This window comes from Scardinius erythrophthalmus (assembly GCF_964197995.2).
Source record: "Scardinius erythrophthalmus genome assembly, chromosome: 20".
Lineage (NCBI taxonomy): Eukaryota > Metazoa > Chordata > Actinopteri > Cypriniformes > Leuciscidae > Scardinius > Scardinius erythrophthalmus.
Window position 1 is genome coordinate 3,083,318 of NC_138240.1, and position 21,971 is coordinate 3,105,288.

Consider the following 21,971-nt stretch of genomic DNA (forward strand, 5'->3'; position numbering starts at 1 on the left):
TCAACGACTCTAGACGATCAATGCCATGGAGTCAAAGATGACCAATCTGGAGCAGAGAATCGCTGAGCTGTCCGAGGCCAACAAGCTGGCAGCCAACAGCAGCCTTTACACACAGAAAAACATGTGAGTTCACATGCATGACCATGTACACTGGAGATGATTCAGTGATATGGGTTAAGATGTTAAATAATGGTGCAAATACCAGTAACTTCACTAGCGCAAACCTTAGTAAATCACCTTGGATGATTCATTTAAATACTCTCCTCCCATAAATGTTGTATGCATATATGCTACAAATGCATATTCAATAAGGTCAGCCGCAAAAATTTCTTCATTTTTCAGCGCAAATTTTTCCACTGCATGTCTTTAGTAAATCCTGACTGTAGTTTTTTAATGCCAAAAGAGGGTTTGTGCTGTTAGTGCACCTGGCCCTTAATTATTTATTGAATATTTATCTTTAATCATATTGCAGTTGCCTGTTGTTATATAAAAGCAATCAGCCATTCTGCTTCATGCTGTGCCACATAGAGCGGTAAAATACACAGTAAGACTAATTTCTTTGGACAAATACCATGGTTTTCTTTATAAGTAGTTTGCATTAGAGGTCAAGTGATACAGTCACTTTACTTTTTTGCAATGGTCTCGTGCTCTCACATAATAGTATGCCATTCACATGAACGAACCATGGATATTTGTATTTGAAATGGGTGAATGTAAAGGTTAATTTCAGGCTAATGTGCCATGAAGGCATATTTTCTGGGTTAAGCACAAAGTTAATGAACGATGACCTAGTATTTGCATTATATTAAGGCTTTCATAGCAGCTTCATATTATCCCTGCTGAAAAAGAACAACATAAAGAGTAACCTATGTGTTGTGTTTTAGATGCTGGTTTGCTAATGTCCCCACCAGGGGTGTGTTTCCCAAAAGCATCGTTAGCCAACTATGGTCGCAAGTTCTGTCATTATCGGTCTTTCCCAAAACCATAGTTCTAACGAACATTCGCATACAACATCGCAAAGTTGTGTGTTTGGAACGACAGCTCTCGACCTGTGGATAGAGCAAAATAAGCAAGCAGACATTCAGTGCAATCTATATCTTTCATTTAGAACATACAAATGTCATTTACGTCTTTTAGTTTGTCAAGAGATTTGAAGCGTCGTTTTTGAAGAGTGCGCATGTGCGAACGTGCTTAAGAACGAGCCAATGATTGAATCTGGAAATAGAGCAAAATAACTGAGAAAAAGTCATCAGATGACATGTCCGTAATTTATAGCAAAACATCTAGCATTAATTTAATCTCAAACAGATTCATTAAAAGTAGTTATTACTCCACCACCTGCGTGACAACATTAACCAACATGGTTGAACAACCAGGTTTTGGGAAACATTTGTGACTAGCTAGTTGATTTCTTCAACGATGCATCGTACTATGGTAGTTAAGCAGTGAATTACGTCATTGTATGGGAAACGCACCCCAGGCTAGCTTAAAGGAACACGCCAACTTTTTGGGACTTTTGGGAGATAAGCCCTTCTCATCTCCGTGCGTGCCATAACTCTGTCTGACGCACCCACCGTTAGCCTAGCTTAGCACAAAGACTGGGGGTAAACGGCTCCAGCTAGGTGTCTCATGTGACCTTGTTATTTGAACACGCTGTGACAATACAAATCACAACATGTAAATAGGAAAATGTTGGCGTTATTTTGTCACTTATTGGGAGCAGTATGCTAGCTGGAGCCATTTTCCTCCAGTCTTTGTGCTAAGCTAGGCTAGCAGTGGGTGCGTCAGACAGAGTTACGGCACGGAGATGAGAAGGGTGTGTATGGACTTATCTAACTCTGGGGGATACCGTGAATAAGCTAAAGTCCCAAAAAGTCGGCGTGTTCCTTTAACCAGCAGGACTTCCATGTTTAACCAGCTTTACTAGGTTTTAGAAACCCTACTGAAAGCTGATTTGACTACAAAGTGCATGAATCCTGTGCATGAAGTGCATGAATCCTGTGAAAGATGCACAGTGATCAGCGTTGATGGTTGACAGGCTTGGTGAAAAGTGCTGAACCGCAATGGAAGGTCAAGGCCAACATGGTCAGATTAACTCGGCTGACCTGGTGTGGAGATGATGGTTAACCAAAACACAGCTGTGTTTCCAGCAGCTAGGGGGATTTCTCCTAGAAGTCTTGTTTATAATCTTTTAGGAAAGCCCAGGAGGAGATGATATCTGAACTCAGGCAGCAAAAGTTCTATCTGGAATCTCAGGCTGGGAAACTGGAGGCCCAGAATGCAAAGCTGGAGGAACATCTGGAGAAGCTGACACAACAGGAACAGGCTAACAAGAGTAGAGTGCTGGAACTAGAGGCCCGACTCAGAGAGGTGAGAATTATGAACCATATTACAGCCCAATATCAAAATAATAATAATAATAAATTTTATTTATAATGCGATTTTCTTACACCCAAAGCGTTAACAGAGTAAAAGACAAATAAAACACAAATAATACAATATATAAAACAATATACACAGTGTTCGAGTTATACCGTGAGCTAGTGATGGGGACGAGACCGCCTATGCCGAGTCCGAGTCTTTGAAGGGTCGAGTCCGAGTCGAGACCGAGTCCGTTGGTTTTCAAATTCAGTCGAGTCCGAGTCAAGACCGAGTCTTTGAGGAAGCAAGTCCGAGTCAAGACCGAGTCTTTGAGGAAGCAAGTCCGAGTCGAGACCGAGTCTTTAGGAGTCGAGACCAAGACCATAAAAACATGTCAGTTTTCATATTCATGATTTAATATCACCCCAGTTAATAATCAACAGTTAGGCCTACAGACTAAGCTAGATTGGGAATTGTTTAGAGGAGCAGTCTTAACGTCTTAATATGGACTATGCTTTTACTATCATTAAAAAAATCCCTACCACATGCGTCATCTTCTGCCTATTTTTCTAAACGGCTTCAACAGTGCTGCTCTGTCATCAACATGTTAAGCCCACCCTGACTTTTTTAAACATAGTTAGGACATGCAGAGCAAATTAAAATTTTCTAGTGGTATGTATTCTAGTGGACTAGTGATGGGGATGAGACCGCCTATGCCGAGTCCGAGTCAAGACCGAGTCTTTGAAGGATCGAGTCCGAGTCAAGACCGAGTCTTTGAAGGAACAAGTCCGAGTCAAGACCGAGTCTTTGAAGGATCGAGTCCGAGTCAAGACCGAGTCTTTGAAGGAACAAGTCCGAGTCGAGTCCGAGAAAGCAGAAATCGGTCTCGAGACCGGACTCGAGTACTACATCACTACCGTGAGCTTCGGGGGGTAAAGCTATTTCAACTGGTGACGTCAATCTCCATTTTATATAGGCTTACACACATGAGAAACACTAATCTATACGCGAAATTACCTGAGTATTAGTGCACATTCCCTCTTAAGACATTAAGAATGAAATTGCACAAAATAATAAATCGCCTTTAACATTTTGTTAAATATATCAGCACTCATACCTAATTACCTGTCTCTTTTGTCCTACTTACTGTTCTTTTACCACCAAATTTAATTTGTTGATTTAAATAAAATACCTGCTGTATCAGTTGCCAATGAGCTCGCGGCCGCTCAACCTTCAAATACTTGGTCAGCATTTGCTGTAGCAGTGCAGTGCTCTTTCAGAAACCCTCCACCTTCCCCAGCTCCACCTGTATACAGTAGATCTGCTACGGGTAATTCATGTACGCTATATTGTACAGCAGCAGCATTTCTTACTTGCTCACAGCAGTGTGTTGTGTATGTATTGGCAGTAGCAAGTCTCGAAAACACTGTCGTATCTATTACCACGCCAAACGCTCAGAGAGTTGTCATGACCGAAATGTAATCACTAATTGATTTTGGGGTGAAATATGCCCTGGGTGTGTTTCCCAGAGGTTCACCCATAACTCTGTTCCTCTACAGATGGGTCTGGAGCACGAGGAGCAGAAGCTGGAGATCAAGAGGCAGGTGTCGGAGCTCACGCTGTCACTGCAGGAGAGAGAAGCTCAGATCAGCAGCCTGCAGACGGCACGTCACGCCCTGGAGAACCAGCTTCATCAGGCCAAGACCGAGCTGGAGGAGACGACCGCAGAGGCCGAGGAGGAGATCACCGTCCTCAGGGTGAGGGCTGACATCCTGATCAATCAACCAGGAGGAACATCTCCTTCCTCACGCAGAATTTAATCAGAGTGTCAAAAGTTAAGACTGAGATTTACTGAGATCTGCAGTGTAGCATAGTGCAGTTTAAAATGTCTTTAAAACGTCATAACAGTTATTAATTAATAGGATGTAGTTATATACTTTTTTTGTAGCTTAACATTCAGGTAACTACTTTTTCAAAAGGGTGGATTGTTTTTGCATTAGCTACATTAAATAGCTTGACAAAAAAATATTTGTTTTTTTTTAAGTAGCTTAATGGTGGTTAGTTTTATATTTTTGACCATGTAAAATCTGACATTTGAAATAAAAGCTTAATTTCCCCTTTAAAAAAATGGAACCGTTTTTTGAAACAAAAAAAAAAGTTTGCATTTGTGTTTTTTTCTTGAGTATCATATTTAATGCATCAGGCTTTTATGGCTCATATAGTCTCATGGAGCTCAGACTTTACTCAGAGGCTCAAACTGAGGAAAAAATATGCATTTTGGTGCAGGTGCTGATATTTATATGATGTTTTAAAAAGTAAGATGACATTTTGATGCTTGTAATGTAAATCAGTGAGATCTTTATAACAGCACAGCAGATACTTACATAAAATGCATATAAATATCAGTCGTCTCTCTATATATCTCTCTCTTAGTAAGATGATATTTAAATGCTTAGTTTTATGATCAATCTCTGTAGTTTAAGGCGTATAATGCAATAAATGATTGAGATATGAACAAATAAACCTTTCTCAAAAGCCCGAAGATCATCTTTGATACTCACATTTAAACATGATTTTTCTAAGAAATTATGTAAATAAATCTAAGTTAAGTGTTCATCTTGAAATATTACTAAAAATATAAAAGTTATTCTAATGTTTACTTCATATAAATCAGTGTAGATTTCACAGCATAAAGACAAGTGGACCACGAGCTTAAGGTGGACATTTTTACAATTATACTAAAAGATTTTGCTTGCACAAAAAGCATAAACTATTAATCAGACGACAGAAGGCATGAAGAGGATTTTGTACAACAGTGAAGATTTGATCATGTCTATAATGATATAGTGCGTATCAAATATGGCACAGTAGGCTTTATAGGGTTAAGTAACATAAGTAAGATTGACTGTAATTTAACCAAGTGGTTTGTAGCTCGACAAGCTAAAGTTTCAAACTGGCTTCTGAAGGAGCAGCAGTTGATATAATCTATATGACTTCATACCATCATATTGCCGACTCCACTCATCTCCTATATATGTCTCATGGTAGTGAATAATCATGTGTTTCTGTAGAATCTCATTGTGCTCCTCATCTTCAGTGTGCTGTAAACATCTTCCCACGCTCCTCTGCGCCCAGTCGCTCTCATGCATGACATCACACCTGTCATGACACTCGAGTTCATTGCACAGCGCTCTGCTCAAACACACTTTACTGCAGAACTCTCTGCCAGAGTGTGCACTTCTTGCAAACATGCCGATTTTCACACTCATTTTGTTTCTTTTTTTTAAGGCCCATCGGGATGAAATCCAGCGGAAGTTTGATGCCCTGCGAGACAGCTGTGCGGTATGCAAATGAGCTTTTCTCTGTATTTGACTCATCAAATGTGACAGCATCTGACCCACATCCGTTTAACCTGTACAGGCAGAACATGCATCAGAACAGGAACTAAATCACTAAATAAAAAAGCACTCCCCCCCCCCCCCCCAATATCAAGATTTTAGTTAGTAACTTTTTATTTCAATATCCCATTCAGACATTCTACTGACTATAAGTAACTTTGCAACTACACGTCAACTTATTCTACTAACCTAACAGTCTTCTAATACTCTAATGAGAGTTAGTCGACGTACAGTAGTTGCAAAGTGTATAGAATGTCTAAAGTGGACGAAATAAGGTGTAACCGTTTAGTTTTAAAGTTCGTTAAACTATCGTTCAAAAGTTTGAGGCTTTAAGATTTTTAAAATGTTTTTTAATAAGGATTTTTTTATCAGAAAAACAGTAAAAACATAAAATTTTATAATATTGTGAATTATTATTATTATTATTATCATTTAAAATAATTGCTTTCTATTTTATGGAAGCTTGTTTCCACCACAGAATAAAACATTTTAAAAGATAATTGCGACTTTTTATCTCACAATTGCGAGTTTACATCCATAGATATAAAGTCAGAATTGCGTGAAATAAAGTCGCAATTGCGTGTTATAAAGTCAGAATTGCGAGATATAAAGTCAGAATTGCGTGAAATGATATAATAATCTTATAAAGTCAGAATTCTGACTTTTTTTCTCGCATTTGCGACTTTATATCACTCAATTCTGACTTTATAACACATAATTGCGAGTTTATACATCTTTTCTTAGAATTGTGAGATATAAACTCAAAAATGTGAGATATAACGTCCAATTCTAAGGGGGGGAAAAAGACGGACTTTTTTTTTCTTTTTTTTAACCTCAGAATAGTTTATATCTCACAATTCTGACTTTATAAGACGCAATTGCGACTTTATTTCACGCAATTCTGACTTTATAACACGCACTTGCAACTTTATTTCACGCAATTTTGACTTTATATCTTGCAATTCTGAGAAATAAAGTCAGAATTGCGAGATGTAAACTCGCAATTGTGAGATAAAAAGTCGCAATTGTTTTATTCTGTGGCGGAAACAAGCTTCCATACTATTTGGATATATATTGTAAAATGTAATTTATTCCTGATGCAAAGCTGAATTTTCAGCATCATTACTCCAGTCTTCAGTGTCACATGATCCTTCAGATATCATTCTAATGATTAGAAAGCTCAAAAGAACAGCATTTATTTGAAATAGAAATCGTTTGTAACATGTTTGTACTGTCGCTTTTAATCAATTTCAACTTGCCAATTAAAAGTATTAATTCCTTTTAAAAAATATATTATATAATGACCTCAAGCTTTTGATATGCATCATTTAGTCAAGCCCCCCCCCAGTTAAATTAATACAAATAATCTCTCAACACAAATAATCTCTTAATTAAAACCGGTTAATAAAAAGCAGAATGTATTGTATGATATTTCTAAAAGAATCATTTGCAATAGTTGTAGATGAAGTATAGCATGTCACACTGTTGTTGATGTCATGTCAAGCAACCCATATATCATGGTATTGAACGATTACTATATTAATATATCATGTTATTTTAAGACCCCCCCCCCCCCCCAAAAAAAAAAAAAAAAACAGTTAGTGGGAAATAACGCCGTCCACCATTATCAAATGCATCTGTTTTCAGACCTCCAGAAAGTTGTTGATGTCAGGAGGAGGTGCTTTTGTTTGCTTTGCCCCTGGAGTGTGTTTGATTATTATCAAGCTCAGAGCATCTCTGCCCTACTTTCACTGTCCACCCACACTCAAGCTGTTTGAGCATCTCCCATGCGATATTCTCACCCGGCCCAGCGCTCATCTCCTCTTCTGCGCCGAGGCCTGAGATTACATTTCTCCTTCATCACACCTTTGCAATTGTAACTGGAGCTCAGATGAACTTCTAAACTTGGAAATGAGAATTTCATTGGCTTATTAAAATGAAAACATAGGGGCTTGTTTTGATAAGAGGGGAAACTATCACTGTTGCTCATATATGGTTAAGGGTAATAGTTCTTCTCCGCGTTGAAGTGTCTGAAGCTTTGCTGTGAGTCTCAGACAGGAGAGCAGCGTTTGCTCTTCCATGTGTCTTTCGTAAGCTCTTATAATCCCAGCCCCTGGGTGACGGCTTCTTTCCGCTAAACATGCTTTGATCTTCTCAATTTTTGAGCTGTATTTTGTACAGTAAGTGTATAAAATAATATTGTATTCCTATGCACTTTTTTTTTGTTTATTAAAGGCATATTAAATGCATGTGCATCACTGAAAACAGTGCTAGGCTTTTTTTCTTTTTACCATAGATGGCACAAAATCCATTTAATGAGTGAATATGCTCCTCTTAATTTTGTCAATTAATCTAAATATCAATATTGGTGAGATTTAGATATTCAGAACAGTTTTGAGTTTAATCAAATTTTGTGTCTCTGGAAAATAGTGAGCAATGACATTATATTATGTTGTTGACTATTGAAGCTTTATGTGTCTATTCGTGAATGCACAGAGTGGCATGTTGTAACTAGTGTTTTAATTTAATACTTACTGAAATTTATGGGATTATTATTCAATAAGTACATTTCAGATGTCTTCGCTATTCATTAAAACGTATAGGCTAACTGAGGGAAATCCTTCAATGGAATTCTTAAATCTATTTTTTAAACAAAAGAACAAAAGAATTTATAAATCTGTTAGTCCGACAAAATGACAGATAATATCTATGAGTAGAAGGAAGCAACTTGAAAACATTCTGCAAGGGATGGCACATTTGCTGATGCATAATCACGTCATTTTTACTCAAAAGTTGCTAGTAAATTTCACAATTAATTACAAAGAAATGGAAAGTAATGAAAGAATAAATTAAACATGAAATTTTAAAGTAGAAAGACTGAAATAGTATTTTCTTGTAAAACATAATGCAATACTATTTGTTTTAATTACTACAAAAAACCTTAAAACAATGTATACTGTGCTAAACTTAAATATTGCTTTTTAGGTTTAATTTTTTATTTCTAGATAATAGTTTTAGTGCTTCAATTGAAACTTATTTCAGTTTAATGCCAAAGTAATATTTCAAATTTTCAACTAATATTTTAATTTTATTTTAATTTTATTTTTAATTTATATTTTATTTTATTTTATTTTATTTTATTTTATTTTTTATTTTATTTTATTTTATTTTATTTTATTTTATTTTATTTTATTTTATTTTATTTTATTTTATTTTATTTTATTTTAATAATTTCATTTATTTTAATTTCATTTAAATGATCAAACTGGTTTTAATAGTTTTAGTTCATGATAATAACCCTGCATAAGGGAGGCATCTTTCCCATCTTATCCTATTGCTTTTCTAATCTATCAGATTTCAACTTGAACAATATTATAAAACACAGAGGAACCATCCAAGAAACCACAGAAACCGCATCATACGGACAGCCTCTCAGCAGAAGACAGACAGATGCATTTTGGGATTTAGTAGGTGAACCTAAACACAGGCTAAATACACTAGAGTAGGGTAAAAGTGTGTTTCTGGTCAGTAAAGTGGGTCAGTGTGTGTGAGCGTGGCGCTGTGCCTTTAACAGTAATGACAGTAATAATGAGCGCTGAAACCTCCTCCGCACCAGAGGAGTGTTTGGCACCGCTGCTCTGCTTGGCGTGCGTCAACACACTTGACCAGCACTGCAATTTCATGCAAACCTGCATCTCTTCTGTTTGTCAGATGGAAGTGTTCTGAAGCGAGAAAACGCTTCTAAAAATGGTTTTAGTCGAAGTAGGGTTTCTGATAAAGTTCAGAGTCACTCTGCATCATGCTTGGAGTGATGTTAAAGTCTTTAAGAACATTTCTGACAGGATTAAACACACGCCTGATTCACTGCAGGGGTTTTTAGGACAGGACTGTCAAGAGCGACAGGGAGACATTAGGAAGAAAGATGGGGAAAGGCATCAGGATATGATCACGCTGTTCTTTAGTGGGGAACAGTTTGTTAGCACACATACCTCTGACATTTTTAGCGAGATGGACCACTTTGCAGCTTATCTTTATTCTTAGCATGGAAATGTATGAAAACTTCATCATTCTGTAAAAAGTGTGTATTGTTGTTGAAATAAGTTGTGCATTTATTAGCAAGGCTGTAAAATCATAATATTGTGAAATAATATTAGAATTTAAATAGCTGTTTTCTATTTGAATATATTATATAATGTAATTTATTCCTGTGATCAAAGCTGAATTTTCAGCATCATTACTCCAGTCTTCAGTGTCACATGATCCTTCAGAAATCACTCTAATATGATGATTTGATGCTCAAGAAACATTCATTATTATCAGTTGTGCTGCTTCATATTTCTGTGGAAACTGTGATGCATTTTGTTTTCCAGGATACTTTGATGAATAGAATGTTATTTGCAATAGAATCTTTTGTAACATTATAAATGTCTTTACTGTCACTTTTGATCAATTTAGTGCATCGTTTCGGAATAAAAGTATTAGTTTCTTTCAAAAAATGTCTAACTCTTGAACAGGAGTGTGTGTGTCATACATATAGCATCACTGTGTTTTTTCTTGCACCTGCATCAGGTGATCACGGACCTGGAGGAGCAGTTGACGCAGCTCACGCAGGAGAACGCAGACCTCAACCGGCAGAACTTCTACCTGTCCAAACAGCTGGACGAGGCGACGGACGAGAACGAGGAGAGACTGCAGCTCAAGCAGGACCTGGAGCGCCTGCGCCGCGAGGTGTCCGACCGAGAGATGCACCTCAACAACCAGAAGCAGGTGGAGTGAACACACACACACACAACCCCATCAGCAGCTGCGTGAGTCACACACACGTGCGGACGCAGCGGGAGAGAGATGGGGATGAATTTAACAGCGTTTAAACTGATGATGCTCAATCTAAATAGGATGTTTAGCTGTCATTAGCATCTCAAAAGTGACATAAAGGGACGTAATGTATGAATTTGAATGAAGTTCAAAATGTTGGTTCGGGAGGAGCCTAAACATGTAGTCCTGCCAATCATCAAGGGGGTACTATAACACGTTAAAGGGCTAAAAGTTCATTGTTCATACTGCAACTCAGTCCAAAATGATAATTTATTAAAACTTTCACTTTAGTTATTCTGTTATTTAGCAATAATATGTTTCTTTTCTCCTTATTACTTCAGCAAGCCAATTTTTTTAGCACTGAATAGGCATCGACATGTATGGAAGCTTGTTTCCGCCACAGAATAAAAAAAATAAAAAAAGGGGGTAATTTTTATCTCGAAATTCTGACTTTTTTTCTCACAATTTTGCGAGTTTACATCTCACAATTCTGACTTTTTATCTCAGAATTGTGAGATATAAACTCTGAGGAAGAAAGTCAGTCTTTATTTCCTTAGAATTGGACTTTATAACTCGCAATTGCAAGTTTATATCTCGCAATTCTGATGATGTAAACTCGCAATTGTGAGATAAAAAGTCGCAATTATCTTTTAAAATGTTTTTTTTTTTTCTGTGGCGAAAGCAAGCTTCCATAGCCATGTAAACGTACACTACTGTTGAAAAGTTTGGAGTCAGTGAGATAAAAAAAAAAAATCAATACTTTTATTCTGCAAAGATGCATTAAATTGATCAAAAGCAACAGAGTAAAGGTATGTATAATGTTTCGCAAGATTTCAATTTCAAATAAATGCTGTTCTTTTGCACTTTTCAACACTGATGATAGTCAGAAATGTTTCTTGATCATCAAATCAGCATATTCAAATGATGCTGAAAATTCAGCTTTGATCAAAGGATATAAATTACATTTTATAATATATTCACATAGAAAACAGTTAAATTAAATTGTACTAATATTTCACAATATTACAGTTTTTACTGTATTTTTGATCAAATAAATGCAGCCTTAGTGAGCAAAAGAAACCCCAAATTTAGAATGGTTGTTAGTATGTGATCATGAACTTATTTTTGATGTCCAAAAAGTTTATATGCATTCCATATTTGCGTTTAGTAAGCTCTTTTTTCCTGGGAGATAAAGGTTTTTTAAGTTTGTGTTACCGGTATATGATCATTTTCCGTTCTTGAAAAGTGATGACACAACAAATAAACAGCGAATCACAGCTGTCCTCCTCAGAGCTAAAACAAAGCTGTTTAATAAGCTGGAAAACGATGCTCGCAGGTTCTATTGTATTGCTTGATGATGGCGCAGCTTGATGAGAGTTGTGTGTGTGTGTGTGTGTGTGCGGTGATGTATGCGCGTGGGACGCGTGTGTAGGTGTGCAGTCCTCGCTGTTGTATAACAGGAGCGGATGGTAATCATAGATGCTGGTAGGAGGCAGAGATGTGTCATATTCACTCGCTGCTCCTCTGCCCTGCCAGCGTTGGACTTCACAGGGGCAAAAGCACGCAGGCTATATTTGGAGACTCTCTCTTTCTCTTTCGGTCCTGTGTCTTTATGAAACGTGGTAATATCCAGTCCTGCCACTGAGATGCACTTCCAAGCACATCTGCCGGATGCGAGACACCCTCGAGCCCCTGCCGGGAATCAATTCCAATTGGCAGCGACTCTGAATTCCGGATCTGCTAATGAAAGTCAAAAAGGAAAAATCTGCTGCTTCCTTTCCGGATCTATCAGCATAATTTCAGCGTCATATCCTGCAGTTCCTCAGATCCTGTCTGTCGGTTTGCAGGAGATGTATTGAATAAGTTATCGCTGATCTGTTTCGTTTTATAAAGGTTCCAGGCGTAAAAGAAATCGGGAAATATTTGGTCATTTTAAAATGGTAATTTCCAGGAAAAATCGTGGAAATTTGATTAAATCTTAAAACTTAATAATAAAAAAAACTCTTAAAAAAAAAGTAACTTCTATAATGAAAATAAATAATTTATTAAATCAATTTATTTAAATAAACGTATTTAACTTATAAAATGTTATTTACTTATATCTACTAATAAATGATTTATCTGCTACACATTAACTATGTTTACATGTGCACTAATAATGTGATTTTATATTATTTTTACAATAATCAGAGGAAGGACATAATTGCAGTGAGATGTTTACATGACATAAACAACCCTCTTCACTCCCGTTTACATTTTCATTATTCTGATTCTTTTAATTTGACCGCTATTCTTCACACACCCCAACACACAGCACAAATGATGGAGTCACACTGTAGGTGTGCTATTGGCCACTGTTTCAATCCACTTATTGTACGTCAAATGCAAAACACATGTCTATGGACGTATTGGATATTATTCAGCATCGCGATGACAAAAAAATAATCATCCAGTAATTATGAACAACTACAAAAGCCATGGAAACTTAAATGATTGCTGTTTGAGTAACATTATAAGTGTCATAGAAACCTGGAAATATCTGGTAACTTTAAAATTGTACTTTCCAGGCTTGGGAAAAGTATTGGAAATTAAAAAAATCTTTTGAAAATCATGGAAAACTTCTATAATGAAATTAAATTTAAGGAAAATTATACATGGAAAATTATATGATTACTGTTGTGAGTGTATGTGTAAGAGTGTGTGTGTGAGAGAGAGAGAGTGAGTGTGTGTGTGTGTGTGTGTGTGTGTGGCCTGGTAAACCCTACATTATGGGAACATAATGAGATGGCAATATCCAAAATAAATCCTTGACCTTGTTGGGACTTTTGGACTTTTGGTCCCCATGAGGAAAACAGCTTATAATAAATCAAAAGTGATGTTTTTTTAAAATATAAAAAATGCAGAAAGTTTTCTGTTAGGGGTCGGGTTAGTGTAAGGGGAGATAATATACAGTTTGTCCTGTACACAAATCATTTTGTCTATGGAAAGTCTCTATAAAACATGGAAACCCGTGTGTGTGTGTGTGTGTGTGTGTGTGTGTGTGTGTAGAACATCGAGACACTGAAGACGACATGTACAATGCTGGAGGAGCAGGTGCTGGAGCTGGAGACACTAAACGATGAGCTCCTGGAGAAGGAGAGACAGTGGGAGAACTGGAGATCGGCCCTGGACGAGGAGAAGAACCAGGCCGAGCGCAGAACCAGAGACATACAGAGACAACTGGACAACGAGAAGCAGAACAGGTACAGAAACACACACACACACACACACACACACACACACACACACACACACACACACACACAACTGGACAATGTCAGAGCCGTGGTCTAGCAGTAAGTTGAAGTCTGGCTAGAAAGCTCAAATTAAAAAAAAAAAGTAATCAAATGTCTCTCTGTTCTCTGTAATCTAGAATTTTGTATTATTTTATAATAAGAAATCAAGTTAATTAGCATAAAATAAATATAAAATATATAACAATATATACTTGTGTATTTTTTATTATATATAAATATTTTTTATTTATAAAATGTGTTATTTTTTACTAAACAATTATATTGTTATTTTTAATACAATGAAAACGGCAAACTAAGATATAATAAATTATTAAATTTTAATAATATGCAAATATTGTTAACAGATAGTTATAATTAATGTCATAGCTTAGACTAAAATAAGACATTTATTGATGCAAAAAATAAATTAATAAATGCATATATTTAATGCAAATATATATATATTTTTTCATTGTATGTGTTTAGGATACATTAAATGCTACTTATTTATAAAATATTTTTAAATGTTTCCATCGCAGATTGCTATTAAACACAATAAATCCTTTGAGATGTAATGGAAATGACATTTGTTGGTTCCGAAAAATGACAGAATTCTCCTGTGAAATATTTATGTAACTGTTGGGCATAATCAGTGTACAAAATAAACTAGAAGTGAGTAAAAATAGTTTATTTTCTGAACGTCCACAGGGCCAGAAGTACTCATAGTTATATAAGAGTTACATAATGAACGTTAAGTATAGATATAACAGAAACACTGAGGTAAGAGACGTACTGTGGCGCTCGAACGCTTCACTGTTTGATAACTTCTCTCTCGTTCTCCAGACTCCGTGCAGAGCAGCGCAATTCTGAGTCTCGTCAGACAGTCGAACTCGCCGTGAAAGAACATAAAGCTGAAATCCTGGCCCTGCAACAGGCCCTGAAAGACCAGAAACTCAAAGCTGAAGGTCTTTCTGACACCGTAAGTGTGGGTCACTGTGGATAAAAGCATCTGCTGGATGACTACATGCATGCATACTCACTCTGTGTTCATCAGCTGGGCGATCTGGAGAAGAAACACGCCATGCTGGAGATGAACGCGCGCAGCCTGCAGCAGAAGCTGGAGAGCGAACGAGAACTCAAACAGAGGCTCATGGACGAGGTGCTTCACTTTACTAGCACGCAAAACACGTATTTAACTAATAAATAAATTGATTTCAGCTGAAATGATCAATAGTCCAGTCATTTTATGAAAAATGTTGAACAAAATTTGCAACAAAAGCAAACTCAACTGATTTTGTATCCTCAATATGTCCTGAGTAAGGAAAAAATGCCCTGAGGAAAGGTTCGAAAAAGACCCAAATATAGCCTATTCATACGCCTATTCATTCTTTTTCTCACGTGAATAGGTTAAAAATGTTAACCTTTAGATATCACCATGAAAATTACGGAGTTGATTACTTACATCAAGACAAACAAAAAATGCATTACAAGTTTTTTAAAATTGTTTGTTAACATGGACAAACGGTGCATAATCTAATTACGTATATGTAATTTGCATAAATACCACAACAGATCTAAACATTGGGTATAGCCAGGTGAAAATGTCTTGTTGAATCTTGTTGACATATAACAGTAAAATACTTAATGTTAAGGTCTGAATGGAACCCATTTAGGTTACCCATGAGCATTAACACATAGAGGCAGGAAGAAGTACTTTAGAAACCAGCCTTTATTCATTTTTAACAGATGGGGTTTGGGGCTGGGTCTGTGGGACTTTTTCTGGGGGACGAGTCTGAGGGAAGAACAGGAGACAATGGTAAGGAGAATGCAAAATAAAAAGTGAATCCCCAGAAACAGTCCCACAGACCCAGCCCCAAACCCCATCTCTGCAATAATAACTAATAAAGGCTGGCTTCTAAAGTGTAATCGTGCATCCTTAGCATAGCCTGTGTGTGTCATGCTGTGACTTTATTTTCTCAGCAAGCGAAACTGCAGCAGCAGCTGGACATGCAGAAGAGCCACATCTTCAGACTGACTCAAGGACTTCAGGACGCGCTGGACCAGACCGACCTTCTGAAGACTGAGCGAACAGACCTGGAGTACCAGCTGGAAAACATACAGGTGCACATACACATGTACTCTTCAAAATAGCAGAAAAAACCCTAAAATTTATCCATTTTCCCCCTACTATTAAATCTAACAGATGCTAACATTGTCTTCAATGGTGTTCAACACACATACCTCTGTTAAAATCTCAGAAAATTTGGTTTAGGGTTTCATGACCCTTTAAATAGGGCATTATTTGACGGGACAGCCATTTGTATGCTGTCTGAAACCATAGTGCGTTTCAGTCCCACATTGCACCGCAATAACGAGTGTCCAACTGATGTACACTCAACAGCTGTCTGAATTCACTCACTCGTTTTAATTCACTCCTTCATGTGAGCAGTGTTAGTGGACTAACGTAGGGAATAGTGGGGGGCGATTTCGGATTCAGCCCTAGTGTTTCAGTTCAGTTTATTTCTAGAGCACATTTAAAAACGGCCACTGGCCGACCAAAGCGATGTACACATAGAAAATAAAGCTAATAAACATTTGTAACACAAATAATAATAAACAGTTTAAAACAGAACAATCATTGTAAGCTAAAAGCGACAGAAAATAAATACATTTTGAGACATAACTTGAACTCAGACAGAGAGGAAGTCAGTCTAATATAAAGTGGGAGCTTGTTCCACAGTGTGGGGCCGGCCACTTCAAATGCTCGTTCTCCCCTTGATTTTAGCCGGGTTTTAGGTATCTGAAGAAGTGTTTCATTCCGAACATTCCCAAAGGTGTTTTCTAAGAGTATTCTGGCTCCCCTGCAGGCGGCGTATTCTCACGAGAAGGTCAAGATGGAGGGGACCATCACCCAGCAGAGCAAGCTCATAGACTTCCTCCAGGCCAAGGTAGAGCACCCCTCTAAGAAGAAAAAGGTCAGAGTCATCCGCTGTAAATTCACTTCATTAACTAATCTGACTAACTGCTTGCTGAGCTGCGCATTAGGTGTCCCTGGAGCTACATACGCCAATAACCGCATACTAACCGTGCAACGCGTCAGCCAATCAGAAATCTCAGATATATATATATATATATATATATCCATATCCGCCCTGAATATGTGAGTTGTAGAAAGGGACACCTAATTTGACTGGATATCTAGGGATGGAATAGCAGGATAGAGTCCTAGCATACTGAACTCCTGTAGCTGGGCACAGGAGTGAGCCTGAGCGATTCACTTCGTCTCGTGTTTTGGGTGCAGGGGCTTTTTGGTGGCCGGCGTCGAGAGGATCTGCTGGCGGCTCTTGCGGCTCAGGGTCAAGCGCAGGGGTCCGCTGTGCCCTCCGGGACCCCTGTTCCCCTGCAGTACAGCGACCTGAAGACCGCGCTGGAGAAAGAGCGAGCTCGCTGCTCAGAGCTGGAAGAAGCGCTGCAGAAAACACGCCTGGAGCTCAGAGAGGGTGCGACGCCGTTACACACTTTTACTCATCTTCCCTGTCGTCACATTTGGAACCTGCTTGCTCGTTTTCATTTTTCACACCATAAAAATCTCCTTTTGTGTTCCTCAGAAGAAAGAAAGTCATATAGGTTTGGAATACTTTGAAATTACATATTTTACACAAACACACATATATATATTTACACACCTGCATGCTCGCACGCACGCACGCACACACACACACACACACACACACACACACACACACACACACACACACACAAACACATTTTATATACTTTATTTGGTTCCACATTACAAGTCAAATTTCATTAGGAATCAAATTTTTTAAATAATTAAAACAAATCAGCACATTGTTATGGATTAAACCTGTTCTAAGGGTACGGGAAGCATCACCTTTTCCAAACAAACATGCTTCCTATAGCCTTCCTTTTCCACACACACACACACACACACACACACACACACACACACACACACACACACACACACACACACACATATATATTAGTTCAAAAGTCTCTGCTTAATTATGACGAGAGAATAATAAAACAGACTTTAATTATAACTACAATTATTGCAATAAACACTACTGTTCAAAAGACTTGGACTCTTTTTTATTAATGTTAATATTTTTATTCAGTAGGATGCATTAAATTGATCAAAAGTGAGAGTTATGACATTTATTACAAATATAATATATTACAAAGATTTCTATTTCAAATAAATGCTGTTCTTTTGAACTTTTTTATTCATCATAGTGTCCTTAAAAATTATCATAGTTTCCACCAAATTATGAAGCAACACAACTGTTTTCAACATTGATAATCATAAATGTTTCTTGAGCATCAAATCATCATATTAGAATGATTTCTGAAGGATCATATGACACTGAAGACTGGAGTAATGATGCTGAAGATTCAGCTTTGATCACAGGAATAAATTACACTTTAAAATATATTCAAATCGCGAACAGTTACTTTACATTGTAATGATATTTTACAATATTACTGTGTACTGTATTTCCGATCAAATAAATGCAGCCTTGGTGAGCAGAAGAGACTTTTGAACAGTAGAGTGCTATAAAGAATTAGTGAAATTTGATTAAAAATTAAGCAAACGTGCCGCACACTGTGTGTAATGTTCTCAAACGTGATGTTTATCTCTGTACGGTCTCTCTGTGGTCTCACTGTAGTCTGTTCCCTCATCAGTTCAGTTTAATAAAGCTCTGGAGCACAGCGGTCCTCCAGCCACCCCGGGTCTGGCTCGCCAGCAGCTCATGATGTCCACCAAATCCAACAAGTCCCCAGAGCACCAGCCCAGTCTGATGTCGTCCAGCTCCGGCCGCAGGAAAGACGCTGCCAATCCTGAAGGTTAGAGCGGAGACGTGGGACATTTGCAGCCTTTTTAATATTCAAAACTTAAGCAAAACAACAACTGTGTTCTCTTGGTCCTTCTTGCCATTTCATCTCATGCTAAGAATACAGGGAAATTAAAGTGCCCCTATTATGCTATTTTAAAGGCTCCTAATTGTGTTTTGAAGGTCTCTAACAATAGGTTTACATGCATCCAAGGTCAAAAAACACTTACATTTTCTCATAATATACATTGCAGCTTCAGGATTCAAGGATTCAGTCTCTCTAAACCCCGCCTCTCTGAGAGCTGCCCTGCTCTGATTGGTCAGACGGCCCAGTCTGTTGTGATTGGTCGACCACTTACAGTGCATGTTTAAAAACAAACGCTCATTATCATATCTGAATTTCAGCTCTTCCTCAGCTCTTGATATACAGTGATTCGAACAGTAATGATGGCGTTAGTTTTACCGTATCAATCTCATCAAAGTGGATTTGCTTTGGCAGCAGAAAGCTGCGTTTTCTCGACATGAACAACACAAACCAAACCCTTCCAGTCTTAGATACAACGTGAGGGCGGGGCAAAGCAGGCATTATTTGCCAGCAGCCAATGAAGAGCCTAGGCTGGCATTATGCAAATTTGTTACAAACTATGTAGGTTTGAGCAGGAAGTCAGAGTGGAATTACTGACGCCTCGTTTCAGCAGTTCATTAACTTCCGTGTTGGTTTCAAGAGAGAGACAGGGAGGTTGCCACTTGGTAATATCCCAAAAAAGCATAATAGGTGCACTTTAAATCAGAAGCTTGTAGGAAAATGCTGATTTGATGCTGATTACTGTTTGAATATAAGATGAGAGGACTCCAGACCGTACGTATTTACAGTAGATGTTTTCGCTCATGTCTGTCCACACTCACTGTCCCCTTTGTTGTCGTTCCACAGAAATAAGGAGAGTCACTTCTGAAAGTAAGTTCTTCCTTAGGCGACCCACTCTCAAGAAACCGTGCCATTTATGTGCTTGAAATATAAGGATTTTTCAATGATTTCATTATTTATGCTTTCGTTTCAAAAGGTTACTGCTCAGCTTTCAAGATGAGTAAAAAGTAAAAACATCATGAAGTACAAATTTTTTAGTTTGAACCATGTGATCAGAAAGACTTTGATTTAATATGATAAAGATCAAATCATTATTTTTATCATATTTAAATCATTAAATGGGGAAATGTCTCAGCATAAAGGGGTTTTAAAGAAAGTGAGGGACACAGACAAACTGCATTTTTATGCATAAAATGCATTAGAAAACACACACACACACACACACACACACACACACACACATATATATGTATACATACAAATTGGCTAATATTCAGATAAAAAAAAAATGTAAACAAAAAAATACACACTAAACAGAGTATAATGTGACCGTGTTCAGTCATGGAGACACAAATGGCACTGTTTCCTGAGAATGAACCAGGCGTCTCTCCGTTATCTATTCTTTCTTGGTATGATCTTTTTATTCCTGCAGAGATAAGCTCTCTGGCCAAATCCAAACATGTCATTCTAGCGAATGCTTCAGTTGAAGTTTTATGGGGGTCCTACACTCAATTTGGTATCAGGTCATCATGGTTTGGCTGCAGACTTCCACTCAGGACATCACGGACTGATTCTGGATATCCGAAGCTCCCGCACGCAGATCAGTCAGGACACTGAGCTTATCTCGTATATACACTCGTATTTATGGCCATACTCTTGCTGTATGCCATGCAGAATGCGAGAACTCCCGAAATCCTTGCATGTTTGTACTCAAGCTACCAAGCTTGGACAGTACAGGGATTTCTTCATCCTCTGGTGGAGAAATGTTCTCAGGAGAGGACGTTTTCAGCTTGATTTGGCCTGTTTGCATAAGTTATATAGACGGGTATAAGAGCGTATTTAAGAGCGTGTGTTTGATCCTCTAGAGTACACCAGACGTGTGAAGGACAGGATCCATCACAACACTCCTCACCGCTTCACACAGGGGCTCAACATGAGGGCGGCTCGCTGCACCGTGTGTCTGGACACGGTCCATTTTGGACGGCAGGCCGCGACCTGCATTGGTACGGATCACACCGAAACCCTTTCCAAATAAACATACACCATCACTATACTTACGGTAGGGATGTGCTGATGCCACTTTTTCCATGAGTATGATACATATATATTCATTTTTGGTACTTGCTGAGACCAATACCTGTATTTTCATTGAACTGCATTGCCTAAGTTAATTGTTTTTTTTCCTATTTATCATGCATTCATTTATATCAACAAAACATATTTGCAGACTTGCAGTTGCCAAAATCAGGGAGAAATAGTTCTGTAAGGCAACAGTTGCAGGTTACCAGAGTATGAATATTAGTTGGCTTAATTTGTTTAGGAAATATTTTGTATATGATACCAACTTTTCCTCCTTAAACATTGTTGTTTGACCCAATCAGTTTAAACTTAGCATAACATAATAAATCTAGCTTTCATATGTGACCCTGGATCACGTCACCAGTCACGAGTCGCACGGGTATATTTGTGGCAATAGCCAACAATACATTGTATGGGTCAAAATTATAAATTTTTCTTTTATGCCAATAATGATTAGGATATTAAGTAAAGATTATGTTCCATGAAGATATTTTATAAATTTCCCACCGTAAATATATTAAAAAATGTATTTTTGTGAGTGGATGCAGTTAAAACGCGAACATAGATTTATAACTTTAAAGGAGATTTTCTCAATGTTTCGATATTTTTGCACCCTCAGATTCCAGATTTTCAATAGTTGTATCTCGACCAAATATTGTCCTATCCTAACAAACATGCAATGGAAAGCTTGCTAATTCAACTTCAGCTTATTTATTCATGAGATGTATAAATCTCATGATATTATGACTGGTTTTGTGGTCCAGGGTCACATATTTCCATTAATAAACAAAAGTACATTTATACTAGCAATATATTTTGTGATATATTGCCTTGGCATTACATTTGTAAATGAATGAGAGGCAAATTTAACATCTTTCTCTCTTCTGACCAAATGTAATCAATCTGTCAATATTTTTTCCTGTTTTGGAAAGTCGTAGAAACACTATTGTGGATTTATTTTCTTGCTATTGGAGCAAGGATTTATTTTCTTGCTATATGTGCTGTGCAGTCCTTTCCCTTCACCACAACAGAAGTTTACCCAACTATGACTTCTGTTTCTGAGAACCACAGAAACGTGAAAAGAGTCCATTGTTGTTTT

The 21,971-nt window shown here is 37.6% G+C and overlaps 1 protein-coding gene across 1 annotated transcript in view; it reads left to right on the forward strand.

Moving 5' to 3' along the window:
- The window catches only part of citb (citron rho-interacting serine/threonine kinase b), a gene marked incomplete at both ends in the record, with an annotated part of 53,939 nt that overhangs the window by 22,000 nt on the left and 9,968 nt on the right, over nucleotides 1-21,971 (forward strand). Inside the window, 14 exons of the mRNA XM_081348091.1 lie at nucleotides 14-123; nucleotides 2,196-2,370; nucleotides 3,921-4,118; nucleotides 5,650-5,703; nucleotides 10,329-10,526; nucleotides 13,623-13,816; nucleotides 14,693-14,828; nucleotides 14,904-15,008; nucleotides 15,830-15,970; nucleotides 16,717-16,824; nucleotides 17,151-17,349; nucleotides 18,560-18,721; nucleotides 19,640-19,663; nucleotides 20,659-20,796. Coding sequence (XP_081204217.1) covers nucleotides 14-123; nucleotides 2,196-2,370; nucleotides 3,921-4,118; nucleotides 5,650-5,703; nucleotides 10,329-10,526; nucleotides 13,623-13,816; nucleotides 14,693-14,828; nucleotides 14,904-15,008; nucleotides 15,830-15,970; nucleotides 16,717-16,824; nucleotides 17,151-17,349; nucleotides 18,560-18,721; nucleotides 19,640-19,663; nucleotides 20,659-20,796 — 1,942 coding nt within the window. The remainder of the gene's footprint in view (nucleotides 1-13; nucleotides 124-2,195; nucleotides 2,371-3,920; nucleotides 4,119-5,649; nucleotides 5,704-10,328; nucleotides 10,527-13,622; nucleotides 13,817-14,692; nucleotides 14,829-14,903; nucleotides 15,009-15,829; nucleotides 15,971-16,716; nucleotides 16,825-17,150; nucleotides 17,350-18,559; nucleotides 18,722-19,639; nucleotides 19,664-20,658; nucleotides 20,797-21,971) is intronic.